Source organism: Recurvomyces mirabilis, assembly GCF_035927965.1.
Source record: "Recurvomyces mirabilis strain CCFEE 5264 chromosome Unknown scaffold_48, whole genome shotgun sequence".
Taxonomy (NCBI): Eukaryota; Fungi; Ascomycota; class Dothideomycetes; order Mycosphaerellales; family Teratosphaeriaceae; genus Recurvomyces; species Recurvomyces mirabilis.
In genome coordinates this window covers 24,584-41,954 of record NW_027041982.1, presented here as the reverse complement: position 1 = coordinate 41,954, position 17,371 = coordinate 24,584, and the positions used below count along the sequence as shown (strand labels likewise).

The window sequence follows — 17,371 nt, the reverse complement described above, 5'->3', positions numbered from 1 at the left end:
TGACTATCTCGTGGGGCCTATACTCGGCAGTATGTCTTATCTTCAAAACACGGGCATGGCGAAGGTACCCCCCTGTCGTCTGATCTCCTAAGACTTATAGCAGCGATTCAGGTGTGACTTGGTTGAAATTGTATCGCACGTACATGACTCTGTAGTGGCACTAGTGCCGGTCAAAGCAACTATACAATGGCAGCGCCCGTAAGCCCCGAACAAGTCCGCGCTACCGTCTTGATAGGCAGGGTATAACGACTAAGAAAGAATTGGGGCCTCGTAATGCTTTGCCTTACGAAAAGCATTTTCTCCGTGGGATATCTGTGCGATAAACGCCTGCTCCAAAGTCACATTTAAGCAAAATAACTCTTCCACAACACTCCCTCCAGGTCCTCCAGCTGCTCCGTCGTGAAGACCTGCAAGCAAGAACGTTAGCAATCACGCGACAAATCATGTCCAACTGTGTCGGAGAAAACGTACCTTCATGTCAACATGCCAAGTATCCTGCCTCGTCTTCTTGAAATCACTCAAAATACTCTTGACACTCTTGCCCACCGTACCTGGATCGCTCGCTGCCTTGCCAGCCAGGGTAGCAAGGACACCAGGCAACCAAGCCGGAGGCGGAGAAGTGTAGGGAAATGCCTGAACCAGAGCCCCAAGGCCAAGCACAGCCGCATGCCGAGTAAGCACCAATTTATTCCCCTCGGGAGTCGGCGTAGCAGTCCCAGACCCGTCCTTCGCCACGCCCGCCCGAGCCTTCTTCGGCAACGGGTTCTTAACAAGAAGATTCGTAAAATGCTTCTTCAGCTCCTCCACACTCTTCGTCCGAAACTCCAACGGCGAACACCTCACCATGCCCGACAACGTCGCCGCGGCACCCAGCCGAACCTCAAGCTGCACATCATGCAACATATCCCTCACGCACCTCAACAACCCCTGAGCCTGCTCGGCCGAAAGCAAGAAGAGGTGGCGGAAGTAGATGACTTGGATGTTGATGAGGACCCTCAACCGTTGATGCCAAGAAGTGCTCTCCTTCCCAATCTTGATCAACGCTTTAATGAAAGCCTCGTCTTCGGTGGTGTTGTGAGGGATGTTGGGAAGATGCCGGAAGACGTGGTAAGCCAGCGCCTGCAATTCCGGATCCTCCTTGATGTCCATCATATGCAGTAATTGCGTCATCAGACTTCCCGGGAAGAAAGGCACGAGGACCGTGCAGTCATAGGACGAGAGGGTGGTGTCGAGCCATAGCAAGACAGTCTTGCTGGCTTGGGTGTAAGGCGTAGGTGTCTGGATCCCAGCCGGTCGTTCCAGTCGCCACTTCTCGAGCCGCTCGAAGACATCGGTCATGATCTCCGTGTACTCCTCGGTAGGCACGTACGGTCTCGTCCCGACACTTCCCTGCGCATCCCTCTGCGCCTGCAACAACGTCGGAACATCCTTATACGACTCATGCCACCTCGTCTTAAAAGTCGTGGCCAACATCGTGCCCATAACCTCCCTCACGCCCTTATAAGGATGATCAATATGCTCCAAAAAGTCCTTGACCACCGGCTTCTCAAGCTGGAAATGCCACCCCACAGCCCCAATGACCAAATGCAAAAGCTGGATCTTCGAGCTCTCCTTGAAAGCAGCATGACTCTGCATATCGAGCCTGAACCCGGCCAACCAATCGACCAACGGCCACGCCCTCCTCGGATCCTTCCCACCCACCACCAGCGTGACAAGCGTAGACCAATACCCAATATTCTCCGGCGTCAACCCGTCCCCCATAATCCTCCTCAAAATCGGGAACGCAAACCCCCAAATCTCCTCCCGAAAACCTTGCTCAAAATCCTCAGCACTCGACAACATCGCGCCCATAATCTCCGCCATAGCCCGATGCTGATGCTTATCACTCCCATCCCCATGCACCGCGAGCGTCAGATCCTTGAAATCCTGCCACTTGGCAACCGTGAGTCCCGCAGCCATGAGATCAAGCGCATACGCCACAATCATCGAACTCGAAATCCTAAAACGATCCGCATGCTGATCCCGCGGCTCCTGCTTCATATACCCGAAGTACGTCGACAACCAATGCCGATCAATGAAAGAGCCCATCTTCCGGCGAACGTTCATCTCCACCTCATCATACACCAAGTTCGTCGGGCCCGTCTGCGCACCTTTCATCGTATCCTTCCAGACCAGCCAACCAGGGTAATCATTATCAATATACGCCTCCGTCTCCGGCTTTGCAAAAGCGTCGAGGTACCTCTGCGTCCACCCCTCATCCTCCCTCTCCGTCGGAATGGTAACCTCATCCGGATCAAACTGCGCATCAAGCAGATAATTCTCGTACCGATGCTGGACCAACGCCCTCGTCTGCGCAAGACTAAAAACCGCATTCAAACTAGTCGAATACAGCGCCCTTAGCGCGGGATGCGTGTCGATAATCCCCCGTGTAATCAATTCAACAACCCCATCCGACGCGACCGTCTCAAACCGATAATCCAGCCCGATAACCATAACCGCCGTCCGACTCGCCTTCTTCCAATGACTCGTCTGCACCTCCTTCAACAGCTCCCTCGCCAGCTCCTTCTTCGCCTGCTCGACCACAACCCTTCTTTTCCTAATCCTCTCCTTCTTAGCCGGGACCCCCGAATCCGCCTCCTCGATCGTCCTGGCCACCGTCTTCATCCTCCCCACCCCGAGCACCTCCTCCACCCCATCATCAAGCTCAGGCCAAATCCCCCTCAGCACCTCCTGATCCAGAATAACCATCCGATCCATCGCCTTGGTGAAATCCTGAATAGTAAAACTACTACTCGCCACCAACTTCTGAATACTCGGCCTATCCGCTTCACTGACCCGAATGAACAATCGAATCATCCTAGGCGCAAACTTCCAATTCCGCCCCACACTCTTCGCCAGACTGCCGAAGAGCAGACTAAACACCGCGCCTTTGATGCGAGGGTGCTCATTCTTCTTCAGGGCGTCCTCAAGCGCGTTGAGGAGCGGTGGGATGATCAAAGGTTTGCTGCCAACGATAGATTTGACGGCTTGTTCGCCCGCGGATTGGGCGGTGCGGCGGATATCGGTGTAGATGCTCGTTGAACTGGCAGCCAGATCCAGAAGCAGTATCTTATCCAGATCCGACGCTGCTCGGGGATGTTCATTGAACCTCAATCGCTGGAAATGATACAGATTCGCCCGTCTCACCAATAGCGGCCGTGGATACTGTTTCCTGGTCCCTGAGAACTTGAAAGGATGAATGTCCGCGGAGAGGAGTCGAGTCAGCCGATCCAACACATGCGCGCTCCTTTCGATCCCGATATCGACAAACCAAGACCGATAGGCCGTGTAAAGCGCATTGAAACATGGCACATCGTCTTCCTGATGCTTGACCAGAAATTCATGAACAGCATGCAACGTCTCTCCCGCCGTCTTGCGAAGTTCATGCACAGCATCATAAGGTGCTGAGCCGACCTCAAGCGGATATCCAGTAGGATACTGAAACGCCCTCTTCACCTTCTCATCCTCGGAATTGCTGAAACCAGTCGCTTCATCACTGTCGTCCTCATCCGAGGGCACATCGACCTCCAATTCCTTCGGACTGCCCTCCCCACCCTCACCAGCCGTATCAAGGAAAGTGTAAGGCGTAACAGTCCCGTCATCGGATCGAAACAACCTACACAATCCCGAAATGACCAAGCGCAGCAGAACCAGATTCCGACTGACTTCATCCGACCAATCCTTCCCCACGCCATCCCGCGCAATCTTAGCATCCCCAGAAATCAACTGCTTCAAGGCCTTCAAAGCGCGTCCACCCTGTGCCTCAGCAACCCGGACCGCGTATTCCAGTTCCTCTTGCGTGGGGACATGCCACAGCACCTCCAAACTCCCCGGATCAGTCGTAGCGCTCCAATTCACAGCACTGAGCCCGCGATCCAAGTCCCCTTTATTGAAAAGGGAATAATCGATCGTGTACGTGACCGTAAGGTTAAGAAGCAGATGATGCACGAAATTACTGACATGCACCAACGGGATCCCCTTGCAAGTATCCTGCATGAAATTGGCCAGGTCGAACAATTCCTCCTTGAAATCCAGGACATCCTTGCCAACATGCACGACGCACATGCTTAGGAGGGAGACATGCCACACCAGCGCCCGATCACGGGGAAGGATTTCAGAGCCTGTAGTCCGGGTAGAGCCAGCACCATTCTCGCTGATCTCGGTCCGGATACTGCTGATCAAATCCGGGAGGAGTCGGTGCAGCGCTTTCTTCGGCCAAATCTTGACAAGGGTGTTGCAGATAAACGCCATCGCATCCCGAGCCTGGTGAACGACATGATTCGAGGCGAACTTGGCAACCTGTTCAAGAGCAAGATCGTAGAGTTCCGGGCTCAGACTCGCCAGCAATGGGGAGAAGGTGGCAGGCAGCGTATTCACCACATTCTCCTCAGGACTCCCGCTCTTGACACGCGCAGCATCCGGTAGATTCTGCAGGAGTGTAAACACCCTCCCCATGAACGAGATGATGAACTCCGCAAACCCAGCAGTTGAGGACTTCAAGATGGCCTCCTCGTCCTCTTCAGACAGCTCGGTCATGTAATCCACCTCAATAGCTGGGCCCTCTTGCTCGAACCTCGTGACTTGCCCAGTAATCCACTCAACAGCCAGACCCGTGCCCGCAGACTCCGTGACAGGCGGGCTGCTCGCCTCCACCATCTCGAAATCGCCATTGAGATCACTATGCTCCCTCTTCGAGACTTTGGTGAGGTCAACAAGGGGGATGTTATAGCAGACGGCCTGTACGAAAGCCAGACTATGCATCGTCTTGTCCAGATCATTGGCGTCGATACCGGGTAGAGCCAGTCCGAGGAGAGTAGTCAGATGACATCTATACCCCTTCGTCCTCGCAATGATCTTGCTAAGCATCTGCAGTGCTCGGATGGAGGAGATGGTGCGGTGGACTTCCACTAGTCCCTGCATAGCCGGGTAGATGCGCTGGAGCGCTCCGGGTAAGATGAGATTAGGCTCCAAGTACGCCAGGCTCTGCAGCGTACTAAGACTGTAATTCATCGCCGTGCCGCTCTTGGCGTAGATGCCCATGAACACCACGTCCCTCAGACAGAGGACAAACCTCTTCTTCACCTCATCGTTGAGTTTGCGGTCGGCGGGGACGTCGTACTCGCCCGTCTGTTCTCGGTTCCAGCGCATGACGAAGAAGTCGGCGAGGTAGTAGACAAGTTGTGCTAGAGGCTTGGTCCAGCCGCCGGAATTTGACGGATGGAAGAACGTCTCTACACCTTGGATCAACCCTTCGAGTTGGTGGAGGGTGCTTCGATTGTTGGAGGCGGAGAGGCATTGCGGGGAGAGTGACATGATGATCCAGCGTGCTATGCTGTGTGAGACGGGATGTTTGCGTGCGTCGCGGTCGAGGAGGATGGCGCTGCCTGCACCGACGTCAACAGTCGCGCTGTATGGTGTGGTCGCCTGTCCGACTGGGATTTCTAGCAGACGTAGTACGGCTGTGAAGATGAGTGAGGACTGTTCTTCCGTGAAGATGCCGGTTGCACTGAAGGGGACATGCTCTGCTACTAAACAGTCTCTGGCCTGTCTTGAGAAGATATCGAGCATCTTCATGTCGACCATCATGCTCCTATTGATGGTAGACCATAAATGGAAGAATGTTGGGAGGAAGTACTGCGGCTGCAGCTTCTCGTCATCTTCCGGTGGCGGCGCGGTTGGCAGCATGAGGTTGAGGAGGCCGAGCACCACAAATGCTTGTTCAGAGAAAGACATGCTGTAGTACGGAAGAAACTCCTCCAGCATAGCCGGGATCTCTTTTGGGTCGAAGAACAGCTGTGCGAACGTGCAAAGCTTGGCCAACGTCCGAATGTTCCTCTTGCTGCTGTATGTGTTCTGTGTGCTGCTCTCAGACGGCAGAACAAACACCTTCAGCTCCTTGTACAGCGGTCGCCAGTCCAGCGTCAGGTCCTTGCCTGGTCGAAGGTAGTGCTTGCGCTTGGTGAGGACCATGAACATACTAGCAAATCGCTCAGCGACCGAGTACTCGAGACCCGGGGCGAGCGAGAGCTTATAGTAGAGCTTCACCAACGAGATTCTCTGCTTCTTCGTCAGGTCAAACTTCAAGCTCATCCATCCTCGAATCTCCTTCGTCCAATGCACGGCGCCCGGCATGAAGTCACTTGACGCGACTGCGATGTACAAGTGCTTGATCATCTCGTCCAAGTCTGCTTCTTTCTGCTCCTGCGACTCGGTTTCGTAGGGGAGGTATTTGGCGTAGGGGAAGACCCGCGGTCGGGTTCGTCCCAGCCGTGAGACGTCCGTGGCATCGTCTGCATCTCCCGCAATGCTTCGGGTGCCGAGACCGCCGGGTGAGGTCGCTCGGGAGTCATCATGGCTGCCTCCGTTGGTCTGGGTGTGCAGCAAGTCGGAGATGCGGTCGTGATGCGGGCCATCGATGGCCATGCTGGGTGGTGTGTGATCGAGTCTGTGCTCGTCAGGTCATCGATGTCGATTACGTGTCTTCGAGTTGTGTGTGTTGTGGTGCGAAAACGTGACTGCCTCGTGGCAAGACAGTTTGGTAAGCAGGCACACGACACTGTGTGTGAGAGAGCTATGGATGTGAATGAGTGACGTCAAGCTGTCATTCCATCATCTGTTGAGCTACTCAGTCCACCGCTCCGCTCTGCTGTCCTCTATGGAGCTTCTGAGTATGTAAGCTGTTGATCGTGGCGACGGTGGTGGGTGGATGGAGAGTGTTGTGTCATATCAACCATCCATCAGCAACAGACTAGAACTAGCGCAGCGGGAAGCTCTTGCAGGTGATCGGCGAGAGGATGTTCCGGCGAGAGGATGTCCCGGCGAGGGGATGTTCCGGCGCTTGGGGCACGCGACAATCACGAGTGATCTTGCCTCTCCTGTGGACAGTGATGATATGAGACAACGAGGTCGAAGATTGGTGGTTGAATTCGCTGATGGACGAAGGGCAGTTTCCACGGTGAAAGAAGTAATCAAGAAACTCAAGTGAAGCCATCCACTATTGAAGCTCTCCACCAGTCTAGGCAAACACCCAACGCGCAAGCCCGGGGCAGGCACGCTCACGCTGCGCGTCCAAAAGCTCGCCACCACCAACCACTATCGGGAGTCGGAGCATTACAACCACCGCATCACAAGACGATCACACCATTGCCATCCCCGGACACTCCCAAAAGTATCTACCCTCGGAGGAGTGAGAGAAAATGACAACATACTACTCCCCCACCGCCCTCCTAACCACCTCCCAAAAATCCCCCACCACCTTCCACCTCACCATCCCTTCCCTCTCCCCCCTCAACAACCACACCCCCATCACGCCGAACACAAAACTCGACCTCCCAATCTGGATGGCGGAAATGCTTGCCGTGTCCAAGCCCTCCGGCCCCGGATCCGATTCACTCGCCACCCTCGACATGCCCGCCGCATTGAACGAAAAGGTGTTGAACGCCCTGCGAGCGGACCCCGGGAGTGTGGATCTACGGGCGCAGGCGACGTGGTTTTATGGGTTGGGGGAGCGGATGTTGGAGTTGTTTGAGGAGGAGGAGGTTGCTGGTGTGCTGGTAGAGGTTGGTCTTGCTTCCTCTTTTGCCGTCCTTTCTTTCTCTCGTGTTGGCTTGCCAGTCGTGCTTGTCGCGCTCTCTATCTCCTGTCTATGTGGCTCGTATCGTCCTTGCAAACGAGATACAATATTCGGACTTCAGGTATCTGATGTTATATCAGCAAGAAATATGCTAATTTGAAGCACTTTCAATAGACGTTCCGACTACGTGCCCTCGAGATAGCAGATAAAGCCCAGCACTCCGGTGCTACTCAGCAGGGAGGCGGTGCAGGAGGCGAATTCATGCAAGGTCTTGATGACACCGAACGGCAATGTATGTGCCTTCATCTTATCTTTCTATCGCTGTAGTCGTGGTACTAATATATTAATAGTATTCCGCGCAGCACACGACGGCATTACTTCAACGAGAAGGTGGTTCGAGAGTACCTCTAGATCATGAAACCATGGATCAAAGCAAGTATACAGTGCGTCTGGTTTTCATACAGTCTTTGGTATGTTCGCAGTCTAATGGAATTCCACCACCAAGCACGACCCATGAAACTCCATCCCAACCAATCTATCCTGCAACAGCAGCGCAAACCCAACCAGATACACACGGCCCCTCCGATCCCATAGACCTCACCAACAGATCCTACCACCCTCCTACCGTCTTCTCGGCAATCCACTCCCCCTCATCGCACACCTCACACAAGCAATCCGACCATGACGGGTCTGGATATTAAACCGCCCAGTGACCCCACAAAGCTCACAAGCGTCCCAAGCACCTGCATCAACATCAGCAGCAGCTTCATCCTCAGCTTCGTCATCAGCTTCATTACCACTGTCCGAAGCCGCGAGCGACGACGACGATGACGACGGCGAGTCATCTGCAGCCGGAGCGTCCCAGAGCATCGTATCAGAATCTGATCCCGAAGGCCCCGGGACAAAGTGGCCGTTGATGAACGATCCGACACCAAGATGAACAGCAGACCGACTGCGCTGTTGCCAATTTAGCCAAGCCGGCCAACGGGAAGGCCCGGACTTCACCTGTTCGTCTTGACCACGTCTTCGAGGCGCCCCAGGAGTACGACGGAAAGCGACCTGCTCAACTGCAATCCTCTCCCTCTCACAAGCCATCCAGAAACCAGAACCCAATCCCGAACTCGAACTCAAACCCAACCCCTGAGCCCTCCACTCCCTCATCTCCTCCTCCGGCAAGAGATCAAAAGGCTGACAATTCGCCTCCCTCTCTCTCCGCTCACGCTCCGGACGAAATCGCTCGATTTGCTCCCGTCTTTCGCGGTCCAGTTGGATGTTCTCCTGGATGGCGCGGAGATGTTGGCGTATCAGATTGGACTCGACCAGCATAGTTTGGATTGAAGGCCAGTCGTACCAAGGGATCGAGGTGGGATGGAGACTCACGTTGATTCCAGACGGGGTGGGGTAGAGGGGGTGGCGCGGGTGCGAGGTTTCTGGACTCAGGGGTTGAGACGGGAGGGTGGATGGGGTTTGCCGGGTCATGTTGAGGTGAATTGGGATGTGGTGAGGTGAACTTGTTATTGTCAGGACGGGCTGGTTGGTTGTTTGCTTCCTTCAATATCGTCGATACGATCGATCACTCAGCGTAGAGACGACTTAACCCAAAAAAACTGTCCTTGCTGGACGATACAAATTCTCACAATACCTGACGGCGAGACGGTTCTATTTATCAGACTCATGAACATCTATTATCCTCATCCATCTAAGATGAAGACAACTCCCATCCTCCACTCTCAAGACTACGACCATCCCCAGAATTCCCACCTGGCCGAAACCCAGAGGGAGGACGATCTGAGGACATTTCAGAAACCCACATTACCGGGATGGAATGAGAAAGCAAGTGAAGAGTTCCCCGAAGTTGTCCATCGCACGTGGATGTGTAGACGTGACCTCAAGACCATCCCCAAAGTCCCATCTGGTCAAAACCCCAAGGGAGGACGATCTGAGGACACTCCAGGGAATCGACGATAATAGGGATAGCGCTACGGAGCTACTTAACACATTTCCTAACGCTGTCCTCGCACGTGGTGTTGTACATCCAAACCTTTCGTGATTGGACGAGGGGGGTGGAATCAAGTTTGGTAATGGCTCGAAGCCGCAATAACAAGATGGAGGGGTCTGCCTGAGGCATCCCAACTATCCCACGACGAGCTCCGATTGATGGAACACAGAGTCCCAAACCCTGGATGGATATCCCGATCACGACACAGCTGAGAACCGACCAGATACCCTGATGTATCAAGAGGAATCCCATCACGATCGAAACAGGTCAATCCGCAGCGAGTTGTAGGCAAACACGCAGCCATTCGAAATCTGCTACGACAACACACTACCTGCTCCAGACATGGACCCTGCGACCCCCCCACCGATTCCCACATCGTACTCACTCCATGAAACGACACTCGGCCTCAAGTCCACGGTGTGGGTGGTGTTTCGAGCATGAAGCACACGCCCACGCCGTCAATCACTTCAGGGGAGCCGGGGTCTGTGTCAGCCCATCACTCACTGCCTGCTCCCTCAAATCTGAGAGAAGTGCATGCGTCCTCCATCAAAGTGGCACGCAACAACGTTCGAAGACTTCGTGAGGATTTATATGGAAGCATGGCTATATTAGTGAAGGGTTTTGTGAGACGACGGGGTTGTTGAACGTGTTAAGAGTCTTGTGATGCGCTAAAGTAAGATACGACATCACGACATCACTGCCATACCGCAGCATGTCATGGCACAGCTCTCTGCATGCACCATCAAGAGTGCAGAGTCCATCACACGCCACCGAGCAGCATGACAGACACTTATATCTTGATCTCCCTCTCCGCACGCTCCTTCTTCTTCCTCTCACGGGCATTGGCCTTGGCACCCATGATACCACCACCCCAGTGCCTCTTGGCCTCCTCGTTCTTGTCCATGTAGCCCTCCTTGATCGTCTGGACGAGCTTGCTGAGCTCCGACTTGTCTTCGCCGCGGACTTCGGTGATGGCGAGAGCGGCGGCGGTCTATCAAACAACCCATGTTAGCATGTAGATGTGGCGTTGTGGTTTGGCATGTTACATACCTTCTTGTGCACAACCGTGCCCAACCTCGCCTTACCCTTCACAATGGCATACGGCACACCCATCTTCCTGCACAACGCGGGAAGGAAGGTGACGAGCTCAATGGGGTCGACATCGTTAGGAATGAGCACCAGCGCAGTCTTCTTCGCCTCAATAAGAGCCACGACATGGTTGAGACCATACTTGACGGTGAACGGCTTCTTGCTCACATCCTCCTTCTTCTTGCCCTCGGACACCGCCGTAGCCTCGGCGTGCAGACGCTCCTTCTTATCAGCCTTGGTCTCGGGTCGGTACTTGTTCAGGAATTTGAACAGCTGGGCGGCGGAGTTGCGGTCGAGGGTTTGGCCGAATTGGGCAATCGCTGGCGGGACCTTGAGGCGCATGTTCAAGATCTTGCGCTGGCGTTGGAGACGGACGTACTCGGGCCAGCGGACCATGCGGGAGAGATTGCGCTTGGGTTGTACATCCTGGCCGATACCGTAGTTGCGCGGGCGGCGCTCGATGAGGGGGTTCTAGAAGGACGTGTCAGCGCATGTCAGTGGTGCACGATGCGAGATGGGTAGGATAGGATGAATAACATACCGACGTCTTCTTCTTTCCGCTCACACCAGCTTTGGTGCCCGGGAAGGGCGCTGGGGCGGCTTTCTTACCAGACTTGGGAGGCTGTCATTGAGAAGGAACAGTCAGTCAACTGTTCAATCTCTACAGAGTCTGCATCGTGCCTGCCAGTTTATCGCTCTCGCGATCCTGACAGGTAGAGGGGCAGCTCAAGCCATTTCAGCACGACACCGCTGCTGCTGCTGCTGCTGCTGCTCCGAAGAGACACAGACAGTGCATTGGTGGGCTTGGAGGGTCATCGCTACAGCATGCTGGGTGTGTGCGAGAAAGCAGACAGCAGACAGCAGAGGCATGTAACTAATTTGCTAGATGGGTGAGTGAGTGAGTGAGTGTACGCTTACCATGTCGACGGTGTAGTGGGCGATGGGGTTGTCGTTGTCGATGTCGCTGCAAAGCCCAGTTCATTCCCGCGCCAACAATTTCGCGAAGTTCTGGCTTGGGCGTGCCAAGCCCGGAGCAAAAAGGCCATAGGTGCGGAAGATGATCCGCCACATCACGTGTGAGGTCTCCACGATTGGCCAGCCCTGTGCTCTCCACTAACAAACGTCTCGCGACAAGCATAATAAGGTGGACTATGCTTAAAGCTCTAATCATAAGCTTGACCGACATAACATCAACGCACCAAAAGCATGGCCGAATAGTTCACGAAGAAATGACAATAGCAGTGCGCGTTCTGGTGACGTCCTGAGCACGAGAAGCTGCAAAGGCTCAAATACGCCAGGAGATCCTTATACCACTCAGCCCTGGAGATAGAATAATTATCCTTCAGTACCACCGCGCCCGGCCTCAAATGCGGCTGCACGAGTTCCAAGTTCAGGAGAGCGAGGGCAGACCAGACGAGGCATGTTATCAGGGAATAGAAACTTGCTAGACATCATGAGGGCGGTGTGGGATGAACGTACTGTCCAGAAGAAGTAGATCCACCCCCTCCCCTGGCAATCCCTCCCTCAACGTCTCCCGTAAAATCCCAACCCTCAGTTCCACCTCCTTACTCACCACCTCCCCACACTTTTCCCAATACCCCCTTGCCACCTCCGCCTTAGACAATTCCATCTCCGTCCCACTCACCATCCCCAGCCTTCGTCCCCAACCTCCGCTTATCCTCCCCCACAGCAAGCGCAAGATAAATCGTACTCACGCCGAAACTGGTACCAGCTTCTACGACATTGGTCGCGCCCATGGATAAGAGTAATTAGTACATTAAACAGCATTTATCCTCGTCCAACGCGATGAATTTATCTTGCATTAGGGTATCGAAGTCTGTGGTCCCTGATTATGAGGAGGCGCTGGCGGAATGGCCGTAGATATCCTCCAGGTCGCCGGATTGAGTCTCGGTCTTGGTCGCGGCTAGGTCGTCGATGAGGGTTGTAGAGAAGACTTTGCCGGTTTTGGAGAGGGTTGCTTCTTGATCTAGGGACTTCTTGTGTAAGTCCGAGAGGAGGGAGAGGATATGAGGAGGTGCTGAGAGGGGTAAGGGTGCTGTCATTTTGATCGAGGATAGTGGTACAGAGAGTCAGATTGGTGGGATTGGGGATTTAGGAAGTAGTAGAAGCTAGGGCAGTGGCTGTTGTGAGATGTTATACCTCGAATGCTTGATATGACTCTTCGTATAGCTGCTTTCAGCGACAGTGACTCGAAACTTGCCGGAAACATGATCCGCGTACTGTACACGCGTATCGTTCCTACAAGTGCGGGGCGTTACCGCTGTATCATGACTGCAACATCGAGTCTGGGAAATGCCTTCACGTTCTGACTACCGTGATATGAGACCGAGCATCGAGCAAACCAGGCATAACATGTGAGCTGCATTGCGAAAGCCTGCAGGAATGGCGGCCCTCGAATCCGACATGCTGTCTCTTGTCAAGAATGTCTGCATGCGGTGAGAAGAGAGTGTATGTCAACGAGTATTTGAAAGACCCCTACTAAGCAGAGCTCGTCTTGCCCCAGACAACATAATTCAGCAGTATGAGGTCCGATGGCAGCACATATCTGGGGGAGAGAGTGGGCTCCGGAGTGTTCGAAGATGCCATTGTATATCGAACGCAGTCCCATGAGCCCGGCCGCTTGAAGAGATGTCCCCCGGCCGAGATATCGCGGACTTGGTAAGTATGCCTTCTCCGGGGTCGACTGAACTCTCACTTCTACTACTCCTCCCCATTTGGGGTGACGAGCGAAAGGAAACAGCTGTGAAGAGGAACTCGGGCAGATCCAAAATCCGAGCTCCTGTCGGTGCCATCCCGATTGGGACAATGTCGTCACTGCTTGCATGTGAAAGGCCACGCGAAGGATTACAGACATGTTCTGAGCTACATATCAAGTCGAGTTGCTATTCCTCCCCAGTATGGTCATATAGACGTGCTCTTACTCATCTCAACGCTCCTCCAACTAAACGGAGCAAAACACCTCCTCAGCAGCAGCATCGACATCAAGGACCCACAGCCATCATGTCCGGCCTCCTCAACGCCCTCCTCCATGCAACCAACTACCGCAACCCCTTCCTCCGCACCCTCGTCCCCAGCATCGGCCTAGCTTTCGGTCTCCAAGCCGCGGCCGCCTTACCCTCCATCCTCGGCCAAACCGAACGCTTCTACGATCTCAGCGGCAGTCTGACCTACATCTCCTGCACGGCACTATCCCTCTACCTTCCCACCCTCCGCGCTCGTCTAGCAGCGAGTACGTCCGCCACAGCACCAGCATGGCCAAGTCTCCTGGCTAGTCTGACGAGTAAAGGTGGTGTCAGTGCGTGGAATTGGCGGCAAGTCGTCCTTTCCGCCGCCGTGACAATCTGGGCCACACGCTTGGGCTCCTTCCTCTTCGCACGAATTACTGCGGACGAAGGAAAAGATAGCCGCTTCAACGGGATCCGGGAATCTGCTCCCAAATTCCTCGGAGCTTTCCTCGCCCAAGCTACTTGGGTATCATTATGCCTTATGCCCGTATTAGCCATCAACAGCATCCCCGCCACGACGCTCGCCGTCCTCCCATTAGTAACACTAACAGATATCCTCGGTGTGCTCTTGTACGTCGGAGGCATCACCTTCGAGGCTACGGCCGATAGTCAGAAGAACAAATGGGTCAAGGAGAAGAAGGAGAAGAAGCATAATGAGGAGTTTTTGACTAGAGGGTTATGGAGTAAGAGTAGGCATCCCAATTACTTTGGCGAGGCTACGTTGTGGACGGGTATTGCTACTACTGCTGCTGGAGTGATGTTGTCGAGCGTTGGACAAGCGGGAATGGGGTTTAGTGGAAGTGCTGTTGCGAGGGTTGGGGCGTTGGGTATGGCTGCTGTGAGCCCGGCTTTCGTTACATTCTTGCTACTGAAGGTAAGTGAAATCCTCCTACTATGTTGAGGTGATGATGCATATGCTGACATGAAACAGGTTTCTGGTGTTCCCATGAGCGAGAACAAGTACGACAAGCGATATGGCGATCGTAAAGACTACCAGGAGTGGAAGAAGAACACGCCCATGTTCATCCCGAAGCTGTGAGCTCGGTCATGTATACCAGTTCTGCACGACGAGTTCGGCCACGACATCTGTATTATACTTACCAAGACCATCGTATCTGCGCTTCGAGTACCATATTGCAAGACTCTGAAGAAGCCGTGTGGCGAGTATTCATGACGCTCGTAACGTGTGGTCTCGATATGCGTGATCAGTTGCCTTGCGGTACCCCTTCGAGACTGGTAAACATGGTGACTCATTGCCTTCGCCCTAGACAGCATGATTCCAGCGGACAGCTGCATAAGGTCGCAATGTGCGACCAGCGACCTGACACTCCGCATTATATGATACTGTGTCACTCCAAGCTGCCTCACGGGTATCGCAACTCCCATCGCAAACCATTCTCCTGCATAAAAATCATAGTAACATTCACACCACCTCAGGCACCCAATATCAGGCACAACTCCTCCCAAACGGGGCGAGCCTTGGCATCATGCAATCGCGGCTCGTGCCACTTAGGTCCGTTTCATGTCCTTCAGCCAGTCAAGGCAACTCGTCTCATGCGCATCATGTAGAGCCCAAGGCGATTGTGGCGGAGTCCCATCCATCGCCCGGAGGCTTTGGAAGCCGTGAGTGAGCCTTGCGATGTAATAAGGTGTTTGGGGAGGTGAATGTCTTCTTATTCTGTAAGTGTTACTGTATTCGATCCTTACACACTCACGTATTTTCCTTTTCGTGTGCGATGAGTCGGTACGCGACTTGTAGACGATGAGCTAGTGATTCCAGCAATTCGCATGGGAAGTCTTCGAACTAGAGGACGATTTGGTCGAATAGCACGATGCATCTCCTCCAGCGTCGAGCGAGATTGTCGGGCACAGATACCATGGTAGCTTCCCCCACGAAAGAGAAGAAGAAGCGTGACCTGAAGGCACAACCATTGAAGAACGTCTTGACCGACCAAAGACCTCCACCACCACAATATCAGCCTTACGAGAGCTATGGTGAACCATACAACGCTCCACTATGGGCACGCGCTCCGGCTTTCGCGAGCCAGCAGTACCTAGCAGACCAGTATCCTCCCTCGTACGGCCTCCCGCCTGGTTATGCTACTCCATGGGCTTCGACATCGACAATCAATTTCGATCGCCCTCAAACGGCAGGAGCTTGGACAAGCCAGAGTGCAGCCACACCACGAGTATCAAGACCCATGACCAGCGGGAACAATGACTGCTCGGTGGCACGTCGAATGAACCAAGGCGCAGCATTAGTCGACCGAGTAGCCGCCCGAGTAAACGACATGCTCTCGCGGGGCGTACAAGAAGACGTCGACATAGACGAAGTCGAAGCATTAGCAAGAGGGCTGGACACAATAGACGAGGTCGATCCAGTCTTGACACCAATACCTTCGAAACCCGGACGACAACGCCCCGAAGTCAAGACAACGGACTCGAGAAGCGGGATCCTCAACTTCAAGAAGTCATGGCTTTATCGCAACTCCCGCCTACCACCCGGCATGGTCCCATTCAAAATGTACACCGACACCTGGCCCGTCGTCTGTCGAGCAGCAAACGCATCCTTAGAAGTGTACAAGCGACCACGCAAAGGTGCAGCCGAGGGCTACGTAGCGGCAGACCCCCGCTCGGGCACTAAAGCCATGCTGGTGAAAGACCACGAAGTCGACGATAGGAAGCTTCTCATTGTGGCGATCCGAGGCAGCCAGAAGAATATTGTCGATTGGCAGGTCAATTTTGGGTTTGATCCTAAGCTTCCGGTGGGCTTTTTGGACGATGAAGGGAATGCTTGTCATGCTGGGTTTCTCGAAGTCGCACGGGCGATGATCGGTCCGGTGGCTGCACAACTGCGAAGCTTCATTGAGAACGAGCCGTCCTGGGCCGGATGCTCGTTGCTTTTCACTGGGCATTCGGCTGGTGGTGCGGTGGCGAGTCTGCTGTATATGCATATCATGTCCAAGACTCTGGACTCTGAGCTGACCTCCCTGGCTGGCGTGTTCAGGCGACTACATTGTGTGACGTTTGGAGCACCGCCAGTCTCGTTGCTTTCATTGCAACTGCCGAGCAGGCGGCAAGGCAGGAGTAATCAGTTCTTGGCTTTTGCTAATGAAGGCGACTTGGTTGTGCGCGCAGACTGGGCTTATATCAAGTCACTGTCGAAGCTTCTCGCCTCTCCCGCGCCGAACACGTGTTCTCACAAAGCACTTCGTGAGCATGTGTCGCGGCAGACTCTGAAGGGGGATGCGGCCATATCCTCGAAGATCGCGCTGCCACCTCGCTGGCCGGTCCCAGATGCTTCACTCTCGACGGCTGGACGATTGGTTCTGCTGCGGGAGAAGCCGACTTCGAGATCGGGTGCTGTGGAAGCTGTTCAGTTGACGGACGAAGAGCTTCGTTCGGTGGTGTTTGGTGATCCTGCAATGCACACCATGACGCTTTACAAGCAGCGCATTGATGCGCTCATGGTTGCTGCTATCTCTGGTGAAGCTCCTGGCTGAGCGACAACGGCCACAATGACCTCTTCATTGTATCAACGATGATGGACCAATGAAAGATGGCCTGCAGCTTGTCACATGCGTATGTGTAAGCTGAATGCATGCATGCATCCGCTAGTTCGGTCTTGAACATGACTTCAATGCT

At 54.1% G+C, this 17,371-nt stretch overlaps 6 protein-coding genes across 6 annotated transcripts; 3 read left to right on the top strand and 3 right to left on the bottom strand.

Moving 5' to 3' along the window:
• Window positions 1-344: 344 nt before the first annotated feature.
• On the bottom strand, window positions 345-6,462 carry BLM3 (Proteasome activator BLM10; the record flags this gene model as incomplete). The annotated part of the gene is made up of 2 exons (XM_064843388.1): window positions 345-407; window positions 472-6,462. The coding sequence occupies 2 exons, from the start codon at window positions 6,460-6,462 to the stop codon at window positions 345-347; spliced, it is 6,054 nt and encodes a 2,017-aa protein (XP_064689030.1).
• A 917-nt stretch (window positions 6,463-7,379) lies between these two features.
• On the top strand, window positions 7,380-7,939 carry PSF3 (DNA replication protein; the record flags this gene model as incomplete). Its single annotated transcript, XM_064843387.1, has 2 exons — window positions 7,380-7,598; window positions 7,787-7,939. The coding sequence occupies 2 exons, from the start codon at window positions 7,380-7,382 to the stop codon at window positions 7,937-7,939; spliced, it is 372 nt and encodes a 123-aa protein (XP_064689029.1).
• Window positions 7,940-8,233: 294 nt separating this feature from the next.
• On the bottom strand, window positions 8,234-9,091 carry LTS14_010710 (uncharacterized protein; the record flags this gene model as incomplete). Its single annotated transcript, XM_064843386.1, has 2 exons — window positions 8,234-8,569; window positions 8,618-9,091. The coding sequence occupies 2 exons, from the start codon at window positions 9,089-9,091 to the stop codon at window positions 8,234-8,236; spliced, it is 810 nt and encodes a 269-aa protein (XP_064689028.1).
• Window positions 9,092-10,401: 1,310 nt separating this feature from the next.
• rpl8 (60S ribosomal protein L8) lies at window positions 10,402-11,621 on the bottom strand (the record flags this gene model as incomplete). The annotated part of the gene is made up of 4 exons (XM_064843385.1): window positions 10,402-10,602; window positions 10,662-11,171; window positions 11,242-11,322; window positions 11,619-11,621. The coding sequence occupies 4 exons, from the start codon at window positions 11,619-11,621 to the stop codon at window positions 10,402-10,404; spliced, it is 795 nt and encodes a 264-aa protein (XP_064689027.1).
• Window positions 11,622-13,721: 2,100 nt separating this feature from the next.
• Window positions 13,722-14,765, top strand: LTS14_010708 (uncharacterized protein; the record flags this gene model as incomplete). The annotated part of the gene is made up of 2 exons (XM_064843384.1): window positions 13,722-14,600; window positions 14,658-14,765. 2 exons carry the CDS (start codon window positions 13,722-13,724, stop codon window positions 14,763-14,765), a joined length of 987 nt encoding a protein of 328 aa, XP_064689026.1.
• Window positions 14,766-15,603: 838 nt separating this feature from the next.
• On the top strand, window positions 15,604-17,229 carry LTS14_010707 (uncharacterized protein; the record flags this gene model as incomplete). Its single annotated transcript, XM_064843383.1, has 1 exon — window positions 15,604-17,229. The coding sequence occupies one exon, from the start codon at window positions 15,604-15,606 to the stop codon at window positions 17,227-17,229; it is 1,626 nt and encodes a 541-aa protein (XP_064689025.1).
• Between the last annotated feature and the right edge of the window lie 142 nt (window positions 17,230-17,371).